This window comes from Electrophorus electricus, chromosome 1 (assembly GCF_041902795.1).
Source record: "Electrophorus electricus isolate QZ-2024a chromosome 1, ASM4190279v1, whole genome shotgun sequence".
Lineage (NCBI taxonomy): Eukaryota > Metazoa > Chordata > Actinopteri > Gymnotiformes > Gymnotidae > Electrophorus > Electrophorus electricus.
Genome location: NC_137497.1, coordinates 44628420 through 44649505, shown reverse-complemented (window position 1 = coordinate 44649505; position 21086 = coordinate 44628420). Strand labels below are relative to the sequence as shown.

At 44.5% G+C, this 21086-nt stretch overlaps 1 protein-coding gene across 2 annotated transcripts in view; it reads left to right on the top strand.

Annotated features, from left to right (window-relative positions):
- kcnb2b (potassium voltage-gated channel subfamily B member 2b) overlaps positions 1-14599 on the top strand; it is a 61240-nt gene extending 46641 nt beyond the window's left edge. For both annotated transcript variants that reach the window (XM_027025214.3, XM_081721766.1), the window contains one exon: positions 9344-14599. In XM_027025214.3, the coding sequence (XP_026881015.2) occupies positions 9344-11344 (2001 nt within the window). In that variant the 3' untranslated portion in view covers positions 11345-14599. The remainder of the gene's footprint in view (positions 1-9343) is intronic.
- The last annotated feature ends 6487 nt before the right edge of the window (positions 14600-21086 follow it).

Sequence of the window (21086 nt, the reverse complement as noted above, 5' to 3'; positions counted from 1 at the left end):
CTGTTGTGTTATGTTGTGTGTGCCTTATTCAGTACCCATATACAGCACACACTGAGATGGGGGCTTACATGTGATACACCTCATAAATATGCAAATCTACATGCTCTCTCTCTTGTTCTCTCTTCTCTCCCTCCATCTCTCTCTCTCTCTCCATCTCTCTCTCTCTCTCTCCATCTCTCTCTTTCCCTCCATCTCTTTCTCTCCATCTCTCTCTCTCTCTCTCTCCATCTCTCTCTCTCCCTCCATCTCTCTCTCTCCATCTCTCTCTCCATCTCTCTCTCTCTCTCTCCATCTCTCTTTCCCTCCATCTCTTTCTCTCCATCTCTCTCTCTCTCTCTCCATCTCTCTCTCTCCCTCCATCTCTCTCTCTCCATCTCTCTCTCCATCTCTCTCTCTCCCTCCATCTCTCTCCTCCTCCATCTCCATCTCTCTCTCTCTCTCCCTCCATCTCTCTCTCTCTCTCCATCTCTCTCTCTCTCCATCTCTCTCTCTCCCTCCATCTCTCTCCTCCTCTATCTCCATCTCTCTCTCTCTCTCTCTCTCTCTCTCTCTCTCTCTATCTCTCTCTCTCCCTCCATCTCTCTCTCTCTATCTCTCTTCTCTCTCTCCATCTCTCTCTCTCCATCTCTCTCTCTCTCTCTCCATCTCTCTCTCTCCCTCCATCTCTCTCTCCTCCTCCATCTCTCTCTCTCTCTCCCTCTCTCCATCAGTAAGATATAAACACGTCATGCTTTTCAATTTATGAGGAGAATGAACTACCTCACAAAAGCAATTATCCACCGCTAATGACAGATTGTGTATAACAAGCTAATGAACGTCAGTGTCATGTGCACCTGTTATTATAACCCTGAAGCACACTAAGAACATTTATCACACAGCCAATAACACAGCGCAGGAGCAATACCATGGAGTGTGTGTGTGTGTGTGTGTAACATTAACATCCATCGGACAAGAACATTTACTTAAATTCAGCTGCAAACACAGCACAAGTGGAATTAAGAACACTACTCTCGCCTTAAGTACTAACTTTCAGTTGTTTTACAATATTATTAGATCATTACAACATTATTACACTATTATTACAGTATTAGAGTTACTGGCTCTTTTTGTTTTTATGACCTGCTGCTGTTATATGCATTTGCAGCAACTAAATATCACTTTAAATGGCGCTGCCACTAGATTAGTGAGGGGTCCAGATCCCCAGGTCCTCTTGATCCGCTCTCTTAGCTCGGTTCTGTGGGAACAGTGATGACAGACGGTAATGACACTGACCCAGCGCACTTCCACAAAGTGTCACTTCCCCTGTGGAAGAGTACGAGAGAGGGGAGGGGCCAGTGCGGACACGCCGCCCTATTGGTCAGCGGAGAGAACCTGCACCCCTCCCTCCATGTCCGTGTGACTCTGGAAAGGTCTCACGCACTTCTCTGCAGTATGTCGACTACAGTGACATGTGGGCACCAGAGTCACTGTACTCTGCATGCTACACATTACCCAGCATTCCTAGCAGGGGCTAAGGTTGGTAAACACACAGAGTAAAAAATAAAAAAAATAAATAACATTTCTATCAGTGAGTTAATAATAATACTAATCCTGACCCAGTTCTGATCCCAAATTCAGTGTTCATGTTAAATAGGTATTAAGAGTTTATTTATAAATGTCCACTAATGCAGATCATGAATATATAATGCTATAATATATAACAGAAACATACAGCATTGGAAACTGACCTTAAAAAACCCCCACAAGGTTAGATTTTATTTTGGAGGTTACAGGTGGGAAGAGAAGGAGGAATTAGAGGGATGTGTGTGTGTGTGTGTGAAAATGTGTTATACAGCAGCAGTGAATACCACCAGGCTGAGCCCCTACTCCTGTCAGAAGGCTCCGCCCAGCATGGATAAGCTCCGCCCAGCATGGACAGGTTCCACCCTGTATGGACTGGCTCCACCCCCAGCATGGAGCAGCTCGGGTTCAGCCCACATAGAGCAGCTTGCAGACTTTGGCTGTACTGTAGCTCATTCTGGGTTTGTGAGGTGCTGCTAGCTAATAGACCACTGAATATTCTAGAAGCAAATGAGAGTGAGAGAGAGAGAGAGAAAGAGAAAGAGATGACTGATGAGTGGGTGTGCATTTGTTATTCATTAAGGTTCCTTTCATATCCTCCCTGCTGCCCACGCAGCAGGAGGTGATGATGAAGGACTGGAGACACTGTAAGGTACAGGCTGGCAGGAACCCAGGAGCTCTGTTGGTTGCATGGCTACGAAGCTTGATGAAAAACCGCAGTGAGTTTCGACTGCCGTACGTGAGACCACAGGCATGTTGTGCATTTGAAACGAGGTGATGCTCTGGTTGGATGTGCAGTACCGACACACAGCAGGCTTTGACTCCGGCCACATGGGAATGTCATGACATTCCCATCCTGTTTGTCTGTAGCCAGTGGAGATGGTCAAGGGCAGCTCTATAGAGAACGGGCCAACCCAGACAAGGCACGCTGTGCACACACCGCACACACACCGCATACACTCTACACACACCGCACACATTGCATACACTCTACACACACTGCACACACTCTACTCACACCGCACACACTCTACACACACTGCACACACTCTACTCACACCGCACACACTCTACACACACCGCACACACTCTACTCAAACCGCACACACTCTACACACTCTCTAAACACTGCACACACCGCATACACCACACACACTACACACACCGCACACACTCTACACACTATACACATACCGCACACACTCTACACACACCGCACACACTGCACACACCGCAGACACTCTACACACACCACACACACTCTACACACACACCGCACACACCACCCACACTGCACACACCGCACACACTCTACACACACCACACACACCGCACACTCTCTACACACACCGCACACACTCTACACACTATACACATACCGCACATACCGCACACACTCTACACACTCTACATACACCGCAGACACTGCACACACCGCACACTCTCTACACACACCGCACACACTCTACACACACCGCACACTCTCTACAGACACCACACACATCGCACACACTCTGCACCCACCGCACACACTCTGCACCCACCACAAACACTTTGCACACACCACACACACTCTGCACACACCACGCACACTCTGTACATACCGCACACACACTGTGCACATACCATACACACTCTGCACACACTCTGCACACACCACACACACTATGCACACACTGCACACACTGTGCAAATACTCTTATGTTTTTTCTGGGCCATTGCCTTAAACACAATTCTTAAGCAATATACCACTTCCCAGTTTGCCTGGGATTATTGGTCTAAACGATATGCACAAAGTGTTATAATTTTTCATGGGTCAGTTCTGAAACATTTCCTGTAACTTGGTTTGCTTTTAGCTGGAGAACGCAGCTCAGATGTTGAGTGTAGCTAATGCTCAGAGCTCTGGCCCCCTGTGCATTTGTGCTTCAGTCTGACTTTATTCAACATCTTCACCATCCCACCGTCTCTCTGAGCTGCAGAGCTTACAGTCCACCGTACAGCAGCAGGAGGAGTGCGATGGCAGGACGAAGGAGAGCAGGCTGTCAGTCGCTGTGGTTTTGGAACTAAGTGCAGTGATGTCCATTAAGATGAGGGCAGTGACCAGGCAGAGGAAGCCGGAGTCCTGAGAGAGAGACCTCACATCCCGTAAGATCTCGTTTCCTCCTGAATGAGTCATTAGGCTTCTGGCTGTGGCTCCCACACTCCACCAAAATCTCATCAGCCAGCATTAATTAACCATGGAGCGGAACAGCCATTTGTCAAGATTTTAATGTTTGTTTTGTTTTCCAGCTTTTTGTCTGAGTTCTGAGATTAAAAAGGCTTTCTTTAGGCCACCAGCAGAGTAATCAATGTGAAGGTTTCATTTCAATTAATCTAATCAAATTACACGTGTACCATGAATACCAATGAGTGTTTGACTTGTGTGCATTCAGAATGATCACGTGTGTAGTCGACTTATCCATCCCAAAGTTAACTGCTGGTGGTACATTCATACATAACTGTGTTGTACTAAGACAAATGAAACAAGGGTTCAGTAATTATTGATCAGATCTGATATCAAAGGAAAAATAAGATCTCATTGCTCTGATTAATTAACTAATTAACATTATTTTAATTAACATTATGTTATTACCTCAGAACCATAACACTGTACTTTGGCATTTCCATGGAAATAGAAGCCCAGTGTGTGGACATATTACAATATCATATAAAGATTTATGAAATATAAACTATGACCCCCACCCGTCCTTACAAAACCAATTTTTTATCCAAAATCCTTTCAAAGAAACATGGCCACTTTTCGAAGCTTTCTGCTTATGTGAAAAGGTCAGGCAGAGATAGCTATGTGTGAACTCAAAGTGACCTCAGAGATCTCCACACTCAGAGCCGTTAGCAACAGACAGCGGTCAGTACAAAACCTAAAATATTTAGAGATTGGCTTTTTCTGCTGCACTGGGTCTAACCAACAGGCAGGGTTGCTAAGAACGTCAGATGCTGGAGCGTCAGTGGGCAAGACCAGAGGTAATGGGTTTGGAGAAACATCAGGGCGCACTCTCATCTCTGCAGTAGCCTTCTACTTCCTGATTAAACTCAAATAGTTTCCACTTCACATCAGTGGAAAGTGAAATGGCGATCCCAAAAAAATAAAACATATCTGGCAAGGAAACTGTCGAGCACAGAAGCATCACCCGCTACAGCGAGGAGGGGCAGACTGTCTGAAATGATGCGTCATACTGACATAATTCTGAAATGAAGAGAACAGTCAGCATCTAAACTCTCCTCGCTCAACTCTGACTGTGTGCTGTGACTTCAATATAAAAGGCACTTTATGAAAAGATGTCGAGAGACTTATTATCAACTCGTAGTAAGCACCACAGCCTGCCGGGATTACGATTCGTGACACAGCGCGTTTAGACAGGATTCTGTTTCATTTTTGTGGTTTTGTTTCGGAGACCATTTGCATAAACCTTATCTCAGCACACAACTAACTGTAATGGCAATCCTCTGTCCTTCATGACTGCTTCCTTTAGCATCAAACATATAACAGGTTTTAACTACTGGGTCAGCTTCTTCAGCTGAGAAGGTGGAAGGGGGGTTATTTCCCATATAATTATTATTATTATTCACTGACTCAGCAGCAGAAAATATCATCCTGTAGAAGTTTGGAGAAATCTTTTAGTTTGCTTGGCAAGCCTGATGTGTGGCAGGAAACTGCATCATTTTAAGGTGCACTGAGTGTGTAAATGCACACAGTAGCTGATCAATATGGGTTTGGCAGCGCTCACATCTCCACACGTGTGTAATGGGATGCGTACACGCAATCAGCAGGCTCTCACGGTTGATGGACAGTCGGAGGCGTGGCCCTGTCGCCTCTCCTGATGTGTAAGGTTAACGGGCAACCACACAGCTCACCTCGGTCACTGGTGATTACTCATGTCACCTGTCCAGGAGGGTCTTTCTGTATGAACCTGTCCACCATCAGTAGGTCTGCAGGGCAGAGGAAAGGTGAAGACAGTAACTAAACGTCACCTGATGGTGTGTGTGTGTCTGGTCTGCGTGCAGATGTGTAGTGTTACCTGCAGGACACATGATGATATTTTATCTCCAGGCAGGAGTCACCTTATATTCTAACATGTTTCTGCAGTGTGTGCAGCTGTTTCATTAAAGATGCAGCCTTGTTACTAAATGTGATAATGGTTCTTTAAAAACAGTGAACCTCCTTTAGGGAGAAGGCCCAGGTTTGTGCTCTCCATGCCTGTTGCGTCTAAATTGTTCTTAATGGGTAATCGATCATCAGTAGCTCAGAGAGGTGGGATTTGTGAGGACAGACATCTTTCACTGTAACACTGTCCTCTAGGGAGAGCACCCACAGGTCAGACACCTCTCGTTACATGGCAGGCCCCAGGACATCTGTGCTCTTGAGTGCATTATCGTGTTTCTGCTTTCATGCAGACTCCTTGTAGTGTTTTCTGAAAAGGTTAACATCATCTCAGCATAAATCAGGGCCTTTGATCTTTGAGAAGAAATGACATGCAGTGTGTGGCTTCCGTGAAGAGTGCTGTGGTCAGAACCTGCCTCTCTCCCTGTGGTCCCACCTCCCTGGACCCTCTTCTGAGTGCAAACTCAACACCACATTACAGAATGCAGAATAAAAGCATGTGAGTCCTGTAATGACAAAGACACATGATCCTAGTGAAAGACATTCTCTCGCTGACGTGCCGAGTGACGGGGGTAGAGGCAGCGATGGGAAGTTCTGAACTAGCACAGAAAATCCATATTTGGATCTGCTGCAACAAGACAAATATTTTGGATTCCTTATATTTTTAGACAAATATGGGTAATGAGAAGTGGCAAGAACATGCTGGGGTTCTCAGAGACTCTTATTTTGCTAACTGTGCCTTTACTGAGCTGTTGGCACCAGGGGAGAAAGCTGAATAGGAACTCATAGCAGACTGCCATTCTAGAAAACTCACAGCAGACTGCCTTTCTAGAGAACATGTCAGAATGCATTTCTGTAAAACAAATCTGCCAGCATGCAAAAATAAATAAATAAAATTCCAAATGGCATTTCCATAACAGTAAAATTTCATGTTCCACCATTTCTGACAACTGACGCATCTCATGAAGAACTAAAGACCTGTAGCAGGTACAAACTGTACCCTTTATTCCTCCACTCCTCCACCTTCCATTACTCTACTCCTCCACCCTCCATTACTCTACTCCTCCACCCTTCATTACACCACTGCTCCACTCTCCATTACTCCTCCACCCTAAATTACTCCACTCCTCCACCCTACATTACTCCACTCCTCCTCCACCCTACATTACTCTACTCCTCCACCCTTCATTACACCACTGCTCTGCCCTCCATTACTCCTCCACCCTACATTACTCCTCCACCCTACATTACTCCACTCCTCCTCCACCCTACATTACTCCACTCCTCAACCCTACATTACTCTACTCCTCCACCCTTCATTACACCACTGCTCCACCCTCCATTACTCCTCCACCCTACATTACTCCTCCACCCTACATTACTCCACTCCTCCTCCACCCTACATTACTCCACTCCTCCACCCTACATTACTCTACTCCTCCACCCTCCAGTCTTTATGAATGCATCATCATTTGGCCCCTTAGCAATGAATATCAAACACAGTAAACTGTTGTACAGTAAATATAATCACTGTTCACTTTATAGGAAACGTCTGCTAATTCAGAATGCCTTGTACAGCCAGAGCTGCATCAGAACTGTGTTCATGTTCCCCATCACATAGCCAGTGCCTCACCACAGGTCCATGCTTAGCAGACTACTCTAACTCATCCGTGACACTTACATGGCAGTGGGTGTATGCAAATCTACAGAATAAAAGTCCCGTCATTGCTGGCTATTGTATACAGACTGTCTCTAAATGGCCTGGCTACATGAGAGACCCAGTGTGTCCATGGCAGTGGGTTGGCACTCACACATTGGTGGTGAAGACACCATACAGGAGCTCGAGCTCCGGCAGGAGAAACGTTCCCTGCAGTTCATTGTAGGTGAAGGGGTTTCTCTCCTGGGTTCAGCCGCGCCTTCATGAACGTTGTCCACATGTTCTCGATGTCAAACACCAATAATACCGCTGTGTGGTACGTTCATGCCAGCCCAGGAGGCACTACCATATCAACACCATGTCTGAAGAGTCCCTGCAGTGTTGAAAAAGGCCCAGCACATGTACAACCAGCATGTGCTCAGGCCTCTCTAAACGACCTCTGTCAAGTGAAAGGTGATTGAGTCATAAATAACATTCCAGCTCTCGTGTGAGAAGCCGCCCTTCCAGAGTTGCTTCATTAGCCTCTTCATTCTTCCCTTAATTTGTTCTGCCCATGTGGCCTGAAGGCGGTCACATACCACCACTATTACACTGACCTTTATATGGAAGGTGACATGTTCACATCGCATCACACGTACAAACAGAAACAGGATATTCACACCCATGTTCACACCCATGTACAGAGTTGCACGCAATTCCTGATGTGAACATTGACAGGTGCAGGGGCCTGCAATAGCAGATTTGGAAAGACGTGGTATCTGATTGTCTCCTTAATGACAGGACAATTTTGTGCATTTTCACTCATACTGGCTGCCACACTGACATATCAGAAGTGTGTTATGCTGAGGAGCAGAGGGTTTGGTGGTCCACTGTGGGTCAGACATGGGGAGACCACTGAGAGCAGCTTCTGCCCAATAGACTTTGCCAGGTACGCCGCTCCTGGCAAGCCACATTGGAGCTGCCCTGCAGTACAATGTGTGGCTAATTTAGCAGAATCATTCTACACCACAGGACTCGCAGCGTTAGTGTACAGTTAGTATGTTCAGGTCAACAATCAATATTCACAGCAGAGCCTGTTGGAGATCACAAGTGTTACCTTATGCCCAGCCTGTCTCACAGTGATGCTGACATGTCATTTTACAGATCAGGGTTAAACGTTAATCATATGTAAACTCTACTGACGCAAAGCTGCAGAAAATGGTTTCCAAAAGCAAAAGCTGTTTTGTAAGATGAAGCACTAGGACAGACACACCGGTGAAGTGCCCTGTGTTATTGCAGCTTTCTCTCCAGTGGAAAATGGCGTTCATTTCCTGAACAAAGAGCTCTAAAGCTTTTTAACTCGAAGGGTTAAACGTGGTGCCATCCAATCATCCCCAGACCTCAGCACTTAATAGCTTTTTAGAAAGGGCACGATTCCACTCCAGCAAGCACAACACCCCCACTTCGATTAAGGTGCTCCGTAGTACATAGTGAATAACCCTCTTATCATGTGGCTGGGGTGGTGGAGAAATGCCGTCTTCTATCTACAGAGCCAGGAGGAGCCAGCTAGCAGCTCATCAGTGAGGGAATCAAGGCTTTGTGATCAAAGTGCCATGTTATTTGGGTTGATGTGTTATATTTTTACTCGGCACTCTCCTGTCTGGGCTCGTTCAACATGACACAGACTCAGAAGGAGCGGAAGAGTTTTCTGTTTTTCTGGGGGTGGGGTTGTGTTTTGGCTTCCAGATTTCTCAACTGAACCCACACAAATAATGTCTGGCATTCTACTTAACACATGACAGGAAGATTTTTAGGTTTTTTCCTTAGAAAAGCTTTCATTTTTGTTTGTAATATTTATTTTAATATGCATTAAAAATAATACATGTTCACGGTAATATCTTGAGTCATTGTTTTGTATTTCTTGTTTACTAAAGGTAAAATAGTTGCAATAACTGATGTTTTTTTTCTGTGTTTTTCTTTTCTTCCAGATTCTGGCCATCATTTCCATCCTGTTTATTATTCTGTCTACCATTGCACTGTCCCTCAACACTTTGCCTGAACTGCAGGTGACAGATGACTTTGGCCACACTAACGATAATCCCCAGCTCGCACATATCGAGGCTGTGTGCATCGCGTGGTTCACCATGGAATACCTCTTACGCTTCCTCTCCTCACCAAACAAGTGGAAATTCTTCAGAGGGCCACTCAATGTCATCGATTTGATAGCCATATTACCGTACTACGTCACAATATTCCTGACTGAATCCAACAAAAGTGTACTGCAGTTCCAGAACGTTCGGAGAGTGGTGCAGATATTCCGTATCATGAGAATTTTGAGAATCCTGAAGCTGGCCAGACATTCAACTGGTCTCCAGTCACTGGGATTCACCCTCCGACGCAGTTACAATGAACTTGGCTTGCTTATACTCTTCTTGGCGATGGGAATAATGATATTTTCGAGTCTTGTATTCTTTGCAGAGAAAGACGAAGATGACACAAAATTCACAAGCATCCCAGCTTCATTCTGGTGGGCTACCATCACCATGACAACGGTGGGTTATGGAGACATTTATCCACAGACACTGCTTGGGAAAATAGTGGGCGGGCTCTGCTGCATTGCGGGTGTGCTGGTCATAGCTTTACCCATCCCCATCATCGTGAATAACTTCTCAGAGTTCTACAAGGAGCAGAAACGTCAGGAGAAAGCCATCAAGAGAAGAGAGGCGCTGGAACGAGCCAAACGCAACGGCAGCATCGTGTCCATGAACTTGAAAGACGCCTTCGCAAGAAGCATGGAGCTGATGGACGTAGTAGTGGAGAGAAGTGATGATAAACCTTCACTAGACAACCACCTCTCGCTCAGCAGGTGGAGTTTTCCCAAGCGCACAAGCTCTGACACCAGCTTGAGGTCTTTTGACAAAAGATGTCCAGAAAGCATGCAACTGGAACCACGAGAGTGTGTGAAATCCTCCAGTCCACAGCACCTCAATGCTCAGAAACTGGAGGAGATGTATCAACAGATGACCTGGACACAGTCGCTCTCGGATCTCAGCACAGTGTCGACTCAGCTCGCTGGTGAGACAAAAGAGGAGGTGGAGATAGAGATGAAAGATGTCCCATCCATGGCTGAACCTCCACCCAAGGAAGGAAACATCACGGATATACAGATTAAAAGTGTCGACAGCTTTGCCAGTTGTACTGCTGGACATGGAGGGGTTGATATGTCACTCCCACTTCTCACGACAGCATCTCAGTTTCTGCAAAGACAACCTGAAGTGCCTGCAAGTGCTGATATCCAGCAGCTCACACCGTCCGACACAAGCGTACCTGGCATAGCAGAGAATGACCAGTCTGAGTATGCACCTGACAACAAATCCAGAACCTGCGCACCATCTCGGGAGGATGACGGGTGCTTTGTTCAGTTTGTAGATGGTTCCAGGAGTTTCACAGAAGGCACAAATCCAGCTAAGACGAAAGGTCTCGAAATAAATGTCATACAAAGTCCTGATGAAGTTCCTCTCACACCGCCCAGTACTTCCTCACCTCAGGATAACAGCAGCAGTCTCTTGGAAGACGAGTCCCCTCAGAGAGAGTGTTCTCCCCTCTGTTCCGATTCAGAGCCACTGGCAGTCATCCCAGAGGAAGGTTTAGTCCACACCCCAAAGCTGCTGGCTATTGACTACCATCCAGAGGAGACTGTGATGCTCCTAGGAGAACCGCAGGGGGGAGAGGCGGAGCAGCCAGAAGAGGAGGGAGAACAGCAGGGGGAGGAGGTGGAGAGAAATCTCATGCAGATGGCCGGGGCTGCAGACCTGACACCCAAACGTCCTCCACAGAACTCCAGTCGGGATGTAGCCGGTGATCGCGGAGAGAGCAAACCAGACAGCAACCAAAGTGGACACAAGGTGGAGAACCACATGTTTACGCCAGAGATCCATCTACTGCCAGAAGATGGCAGTCTTTCACCAACCTGTGAGACCAGCATGTGACTGAGGCCACTGGAAACTGAGAGACAGAAGGGCATAGAGGTGTGGTGATAGGGGAGATAGTTTGCATGGCATGAAAAGTCTGTTTTAATAGTCTCATTGTCTGTCACAAACAATGAAGGAGACTTGTGGAGGATGTGGGTGGAAAAAAAACCAAGATCATCTAGAGAGTATTTATTCAACAATGAAGAGATTGCCAACATAACTATACATCTGAACTTTGTTCGTTCTACTTCAGAGCAACCATGAGTCATCCTGAGGGACACATCCTGAAATACATGCATTGAAAAGTGTAATTTTACGGTGCTTAGATTGCTGAAAGCCCTATGAGGACTATGATAGAGACATCGCACTTAGCCACAGAGGACATGATAGATGCCAGAAGGTATTACATTCAGCTAAGAGGAAATATCGTGTTTCAAAGACGAAAGATCAGTTGCAAAATAGCAACATACTGAAACATATCATTAGGCTACTCTTCACAAAATGTGTACCATGACAAAGATGTCTCTCTCTCTTTTTGTTAAGGTTTAAGCATAGTCTGGATTTTTAACAATTTTGTTCAGAACTAGTACTTGGCTATTCGATTTAATGTCATTTACCAAACACTTGGACTTAATGACCAGAAGTAAATGACCAGAAGGTAAACAAATGATATCAAGTGAGGTATCTGTAATTCCCAAATTAGAACAATCAGAACATGTTAACAGGTTAGAGGTAGACCACACTGTTAGGGGGAATTCTTAGATTAGAAGTATTAGCTAAAGTTAAAATGGCACTTAAAGGCCCCAGTCATGCCTTAACATGGTTTATGGCTCAAATGTACAGTGGCAGTACACTACAGACCTAGTTGCTTGCGAGTAGAGTGTCAATATTTATCAATAAATAACCCAGCAAATGAATAAATAGTTCTGGTCATTAAATCTTGCATATGATGTTCACATTATTTTATTTTCTTATTCAAATATTAGTCAGACAGTAAGAAATAATATTACTTGTTAAAGGACCAAAAAGGCATACCATTGAATTTTCCTCATGTTCACTGAAATACATGTAGAACAAAATTCAGATTTAAGTTTCCATGGTTTATTTTATAGTTATTCATCGATTATAAGCATTACGTTCAGATTAGATGGCATTGCACTCACCTGTACTCATTTGTCTTGGCTGCAACTCAAATTTGATCCAGTCCTGTCAGTAATCAAGAGTATCAAATATAGTTTGAACTGTGAATTTAGTGTTATTGTGTGAACCAAGCTGATTTTAAACTTAAGCCCAAAGTTCTGTTTGACACCTTTTGTCACATAAAAACAATACTTTATTTTGCCATTATTTTAATACTGCTGGAAGTGTGTGTGTGTGTGTGTGTGTGTGTGTGTGTGTGTGTGTGTGTGTGTGTGTGTGTGTGTGTGTGTGTGTGTGCGCGCGCGCGCATTCCTTGCTTTGGCAGGGCCTTCGGTGTTCGTAAAACTGTGTTGTGTTCAGGACAGTAAAAGGAGATGGATGAGTTTTCGGCGTGTGAGAGAGCTCAGCTGGTCCTCACATCTGCAGCTGGGGACAACGGAAAGTGCAATACAGCATCTACTGCAAACTATGCAGGCCAAGAACTATGGCACCTTATTTACAGTCCAATGGATTTGTAAGTGTACAGGCAGAAACTACACTTGTATTTTTCAGATTATATATCTTTAATATTTGAAAACAGTGTTACTACTGCTAATAAAAGGATTATTTTACAACAGTACTGTGTGACTGTTACAGTCACTCCTGTTAGTTAAAAAAAATCTTCAAATCAGATTCTGTTTCGGGACACGCTGTCAGATTAGACCAGGTTGGGCCTTTTTTAATGGTGTAAAATAGGCTAAGATAGAAACCTCTTCTAAACGGCCAGACACAAAGTCTTTCATGTTTTTGTGAATTAATACTGACAACAGTTCTATTTTTTCTAAACCAAAATCAAACACGACCACATTTTCGTGCCGTACACGGTGGTTGCGATGATGTGCGCCTGTTCATGGGGCCTCTGATCATGTTGCTTTGTTCATATAGCACTGTACAGAAAAAAATCTACTTTTTATAGAAAATATCAGGTCTTTAAGTAATAGATATAAGTAATATTGTTCAGTTCTCAGGTTTTCTACACAGGTAATGTACTGCTAGAGTCGTAGTATTGGGTTTTTTTCATATAAAGATGTCATTTAGTTCCTGTTTTAAAGCCAACATCACATGCCTGTTTCTGTCTTGGCAAGCAGGGAAAGACACAACCTCTGAATATCCAACACCACACCACTCCTAACTACACACGCCACACCAAAGCAGTTCAACTTCCTGGGTCATTTCTGAGCCCTGTGTAAAACCTGAAATTGTAGTCATCACCGAATACGATACTTCTGTCTAGAAACAGAGCTGGTTTGCTCAGTGAGGACCTGGGTCATATTAACAGGATAGTGTCAGCAAGGCTAAAGGAAGAAAGGTGATGGTGCATATTGAGCATGCTCAGGACAAAGGCATGTCACTACACGCCCACTTAAATGACTAAAGTTAGGGGAAGTATTGCATTCGTCAGACTCTCTGCGTCTCCGCCCAGTGCGTTCTCGGGCTGCACCCTGCCCTGCACTCAGCCTGGTTCGCGTGCAGTTGGAAACTCCCCAGCGTTTGAGAGCTGGCCAGCGGGATAGTCATATCACTGATGGCTTGTTTACAAAGTCTTTTTTTCAAAATAAGGTGGTATGTCTTTTTAAAAACGTCTAAATTAGGTTATTAGAACATTATTTCTGCTGTGTGAACAGAGAGAAAAATCTTCCATAACTTCCATAAGGGGGTAACAAAGGTACCTCTCAGGACGGCGTGTCTGTGAGATATTGACTCCACTAAAGCAGGTTTCCCGGATCACATAATCACTGGTGAAATCTTAATCATGAGAGCAAGCGTGTGCTTTTATTTAACTGAACGAGGAGTTACCCATTCTCTGTGTAACCCAGAACTCATCTTCCAGCTCTTCCAGACAGGCCTGCTGTGTCTTGCCCTCTGCGTGTCTTTATTTTTATTTCATCACTGTGTATCTTCTTTAGACACCTACGTGCTTCTGACGGCTTCTGCACATAGCATCTTCGTATGCATGTTGAAACCTGTACAATTTCGTGATCACAGAATACTTTGTTATGGTACATGTATGTCAACATTTCTGTAACTTAAGACAGCAAAATGTTCCTCATTACATCTATTAGCATATGCAGGAAAATAAATAAATATGTATATAACTCACTGGCTTGTCCTGTGCCCTTCTAATCTTTTAATTTGACTGATAAACAGGAATCCTGTCAGTATCTGTAAATAATGTTACATGAGTATAAAACCACAGCTGATTCAGAGGCAATCTGGAAGAGGTCCATCAGAGGTTGGCGTTGATTACGTCCTGTTAGCCTTGGCTAATTGAACTGGGATTCACACTAGCCAGAAGCTCTGACTCCTAGTGAACCGGCATACACACACACAGACAGGGCACAGACACACACACACACATACACACACACACACACACACACACACACACACACACAGACAGGGCACACACACACACACACACACACAGGGCACAGACACACACACACACACACAGGGTACAGACACACACACACACACACACACACACACACAAACACATGGCAGAGACACACACACACCCACACACACACAGGGCACAGACACACACACACACACACACAGACACACACACAGACACACACACACACACACAGGGCACAGACACAAACACACACAGGGCACAGACACACACACTCACACACACACACACACACACATACACACACAGGGCACAGAGACATACACACAGACACACACACACAGGACACACACACACACACACACACACACACACACAGACACACACACACACACACACACACACAGGGCACAGGGCACATACACACACACACACACACAGGGCACAGGGCACACACACACACAGGGCACAGACACACACACACAGACACACACACAGGGCACACACACACACACAGACACACACAGGGCACAAACACACACACACACAGGGCATAGATACACCCACACAGGGCACAGACACACACACACACACACACACACACACACACAGGGCACAGACACACACACACACACAGGGCACAGACACACACACACACACACACAGGGCACAGAGACACACACACACACACATAGGGCACAGGGCACGCACACGCACGCACACACACACACACACACACACACACACACAGGGTACAGGGCACGCACACACACACACATACACACAGACACACACACACACACACACACATGGCACAGATACACACACACACACACACACACAGGGCTCAGACACACACACACACACAGGGCACAGAGACACACACACAGACACACACACACAGGGCATAGACACACACACACACACATACACACAGGGCACAGGGCGGGCACACACAGGGCACAGGGCACACACACACAGGGCACAGACACACACACACACACACACATACACACAGGGCACAGACACACACACACACACACATACACACACACGCAGGGCACAGACACACACACAGGGCACAGACACACACACACACACATACACACAGGGCACAGACACACACACACACACACAGGGCACAGACACACACACACACACACAGAGCACAGACACACACACTCTCTGAGGCTTCTCCCACTGCCAGTAGATCATTAATTCACAATCTGATTTTCCTGGTCAGTAACTCTCTACCAGTACACATAGGTCATGACCTTAGTTCAACTCTCTCTCATCTCCAGGTTTCACCTTTGGACGAACTACTGAAATCTCACCTCCACCACCCAAATCTCACATTTACTGCTCAAATCTCACCTCCACTACCAAAACCTCACGTGTACTGCTCAAATCTCACCTCCACTACCCAAACCTCACGTCTACTGCTCAAATCTCACCTCCACTACCAAAACCTCACGTCTACTGCTCAAATCTCACCTCCACTACCCAAATCTCACATTTACTGCTCAAATCCCACCTCCACTACCCAAACCTCACGTCTACTGCTCAAATCCCACCTCCACTACCAAAACCTCACGTCTACTGCTCAAATCTCACCTCCACTACCCAAACCTCACGTCTACTGCTCAAATCCCACCTCCACTACCAAAACCTCACGTCTACTGCTCAAATCCCACCTCCACTACCAAAACCTCACGTGTACTGCTCAAATCTCACCTCCACTACCCAAACCTCACGTCTACTGCTCAAATCTCACCTCCACTACCAAACCCTCACGTCTACTGCTCAAATCTCACCTCCACTACCCAAATCTCACATTTACTGCTCAAATCCCACCTCCACTACCCAAACCTCACGTCTACTGCTCAAATCCCACCTCCACTACCAAAACCTCACGTCTACTGCTCAAATCTCACCTCCACTACCCAAACCTCACGTCTACTGCTCAAATCCCACCTCCACTACCAAAACCTCACGTCTACTGCTCAAATCCCACCTCCACTACCAAAACCTCACGTCTACTGCTCAAATCCCACCTCCACTACCAAAACCTCACGTCTACTGCTCAAATCCCACCTCCACTACCAAAACCTCACGTCTACTGCTCAAATCTCACCTCCACTACCAAAACCTCTCCTCTGTTGCAGCAATTACATTTGTCATGATTTTTTTTTTTTTTTACTTTTTTTTTGTTATGGATGAGAGTTAATTGCTACTATTTTTCTTCTTCCTATAAAAAAGAGTAAATGTTAAACTAAAATGCACTGATAATTACTGCCACTTTCTATCAACCAGACAAACACTTGACATTTTAATGGATGTGGACATTTGACACTTCTGAGAGTGGTTGAAATGCCCAGGAAACATCCTTCAGACGTGGCATGTGTGTGCCTCATCCAGACGGTGTTTACTGCTGACATCTGGCCTAATAAGATGAAATAATGCAGGAAAGTGGTGGATAATGCTAAATGACTCAAATGAAACTAACCAGTGATTTAACACTTTGTTATGCCACCCGTGATGTACACTTTCAACAAAGTATATTTCAAAATATATTAAAGAATGACAGTTGAAAAGCAGAGAGCTCCTCCTTTCACGTTGGCCACCTTGCGGTGAGGAGTCGATCGTGCTCACATGAAGAAGGTTTTGGTACAACACCACCAGGCACTGTGATGTCACAGTCTGTAGACCAAGAGCGTCAACATTTATGAATACTACATGTTTAACCTAGTTTTGTTGCGCTCCCTGATTGACATGCAAATGTATTCACATATCATTTTGTTGATTGGGTATTAGGCCTCAAATCCAAATCTAAACATTTTAATATCTGTACAAGAATATTATGAGTGGACACATAGATCTTTTACACGTGCAGGTGATAGGACTGATGGGGCCAAAACATTTTAACTCTCATTTTGTTTTTATTTGTGGAGATATGCAAATATACATATATGCAAATATACATATATGCAAATATACAATTTCCAGGTGGAATCATTCTCACAGTTTTTTTTAAATGGACCAGTATATACACAGAAACAAAATAATAACAGCATAAGCACTTAAACACAACTGGTCAGCTGCTGCAGTACGAAGGGCACGCCCACGCGCCAACCTACCTCGTCCATCCCCAGTGATGTTGACCACCTTCATCTACAGCTTCTTTGTGTTCCTCCTTATTTCAAGGCTGCAAGCGTGCACATCTACGACACGCGTTCCCGAGGTTACCGCCACAGCTGTTCTGCTGCTGCTTTCTTCTGCTCGTTGGTCTTCTCTTGCTCCACACTGAGTCACTTTGCTGCATTCTGGAGAATAAAGAAGATGCGTTACAGCACGCGCATCTGGCTCACGCCGCCCCTCCATGCCAGTCACATGCGGTTGCTGCTGTAGTGAAGCGGCTAACGGAAGGTTACGTGATCACGAAGCCCTTTAGCATGTCCACAGGGTCCTGTGGTTTATGATATTTTCCAGACACTTTAATCTTCTCCATGAGATCCCAGGGCCATTGGGAGAAAAACGGAGGGTGATTTCCAATTAAGCAAAGCCTGTCTCGCAAGGAGCGAAGCAAAGGATTCTTTATTCCTGTTTGTAGCGGTAGCATTAATCAACCTAAATATAGTTAGTTCAAAATTGGGCAATATTTTAATTGAAATGCCTCTGATGAGCTAAAAATGTGATAATGTTGGCCAGTTCCAAAACACGTGTGAGATCCACAGCGATCCCAACATCCTTCCAGGCCACTAAAGCTCCGTCAGGACATTCAACTGTCTCAAAAGACTTCAGCAAGCTGCGTCTTGCAGGCTGTAGTCCTACACACTACACCCTACACCTTTTGTTCTCCATCATGGATTACTGGCTAAGCACAGTGCTCCCTACAGCATTCAGCCTTATGGTTGAAACACCTCAGAGTTTGTGCTTTTCACAGAAGAGGTTCATTACAGCTCTGCCCAGAATGCATTCAGGACTCCTGTTTGTTGTTTGTCACTGATCCTGGTCATAACTGTCACACAGGCCAGGAAAGTGAAGACAGAGAGCTGCAGTTTTGCTACGTTTCTATTAGATGTTCATTCTTCACACACACACACACACACACACACACACACACATACACACACACACACACACACACACATATATATATATATATATATATATATATATATATATATATATATATATATATATATATATATATATATATATATATATATACATATATATTAACACCAACATTTACATTTACATTTGCGGCATTTAGCAGATGCTCTTATCCAGAGTGACTTACAAAAGTGCTTTGTCATTTCCTCATAGAATACATCCTAGTACAGTACAGTAGGGTAGAGTCCAAGATACCAATGAACTAGAATACAGTAGAATACAGGGTGATGCTGATACCTAGAAGTACAAAATACATAAGGTCTATCTTAAACAATGATAAGTGCTATAAACAATAAGTGCTAAAGTTTGTTAAACAATATAAACAACATAAACAATACCCTACAATAAGTACTAATTTAGTCAGTCAATATGGGAGCAGTGTCAGTTGTCCTTTAAATATTCTGCAAATAGATGCGTCATCAGTCTGCGATTGAAGACTGCAAGGGACTCTGCTGTCCGGACAGCAAGTGGGAGTTCATTCCACCATCTTGGAGCCAAGACAGAAAATAGTCTCGAAGCTTGTCGTCCATGAGACCTGAAGCAAGGTATTTCAAGCCGAGCCATACTTGAGGTTCAAAGTACGGATTGGGCATTGACCTCATGTATGAAGGGGCTGATCCATTTTTGGATTTGTAGGCAAGCATCAAGGTTTTGAATCTGATGCGTGCAGCTACAGGAAGCCAGTGAAGGGAACGCAGCAGTGGAGTAACGTGTGAACTTCGGAAGAGTGAAGACCAGTCGTGTTGCTGCATTCGGAACAAGTTGTAGAGGTGTGATGGCTCTTAGAGGAAGACCAGCAAGTAGCGAATTGTAGTAGTCTAGCTTTGAGATCACAAGAGACTGCACAAGCACCTGGGTAGCTTCCTGTGAGAGAAAGGGTCAAATCCTTCGTATGTTACAAAGGAGGACTCTGCAAGACCAGGTTAGAAAGAAATACAATAATTCATTTTTATGAATCTTAAACACAGTGTCCATGGAACTCCTGTTCCTATGTCTCCCAATTATTATTATTCCCAATTATTATATACAAGAAACATATAATGCTCAGAAGCTGGATGACGTAGCTCAGTATAAAAACTTTGCTCTCTGACCCAGTGCTGGCAGGTTACCCAGATATGTAAGTACAGGTATTTGGACTCACTGAGAAAATAAGTTATATGTTTGAATTTAGGCTGACAGCTAAGGTTAGTGTGCTATGTTAGGTGCTATGGTAAAGTCTGAGAGCAGTCTCAGTTGCACAAGACCCAACTGTGAATGCACATGTTATGTAAGGTGATCACCAGGTGCATCACTAGTGGTGATTAACCAATGAGTTCCCAGTGTCAGCAGCAGTAAAGCAGCTGGACTTTGGTCACCTTGTGATGAGGATACACCTCTGTGCATCCCTCTGAACAGAGATAAAGGCACGGATCTGACAGAGGTAACTAACTCCACTTTTTCCATGTAATCTGGTTGAAAAGGTTTGTGAATTGCACAGTGTTTACTTATTTTGCACAAATAAATGATAACAGTGATTCACAACTGTGATTTAGTTGCTGATTAATAGCATTTGACAAAGGCATTAACTCAAAACTTCATTACAAGACTGCTTTGTTTGATAAATATTATAATGTATTACATTTTCTGATGCATAAGTGTAATACTGGAAGTATTAAGTTTAATTCATAACACTCACATAGTATTGCAGAGGGAAATATTAATATCTCTTATGAATATAATACAAAATATGACTTTTGGATTTTCTCTGTTCATTGGTTTTGAACTTGTATAGTTCTTCACTACATCTAGGAAACAATGATGGAAAATTATGAAATTTTGACAAGGCCTTCTTATGCATAACAGCTCGACAGCAAACTTTAGATTATACAATCCAGGTTTTGTGTGTGTGTGTGTGACTGACAGCAAAAAGAGAAGATGGAGACAAAGAGCAAGCTGAGAAGGGCGCAGTCTCTTAGAAGTGTCACCACTGAGCATGCGTTGTCCTGGACAGAGGCGGGGCTAAGAGAGAGGAGGAAGTCTGTTTCACAGCTTGTGGCACAGTGAGAA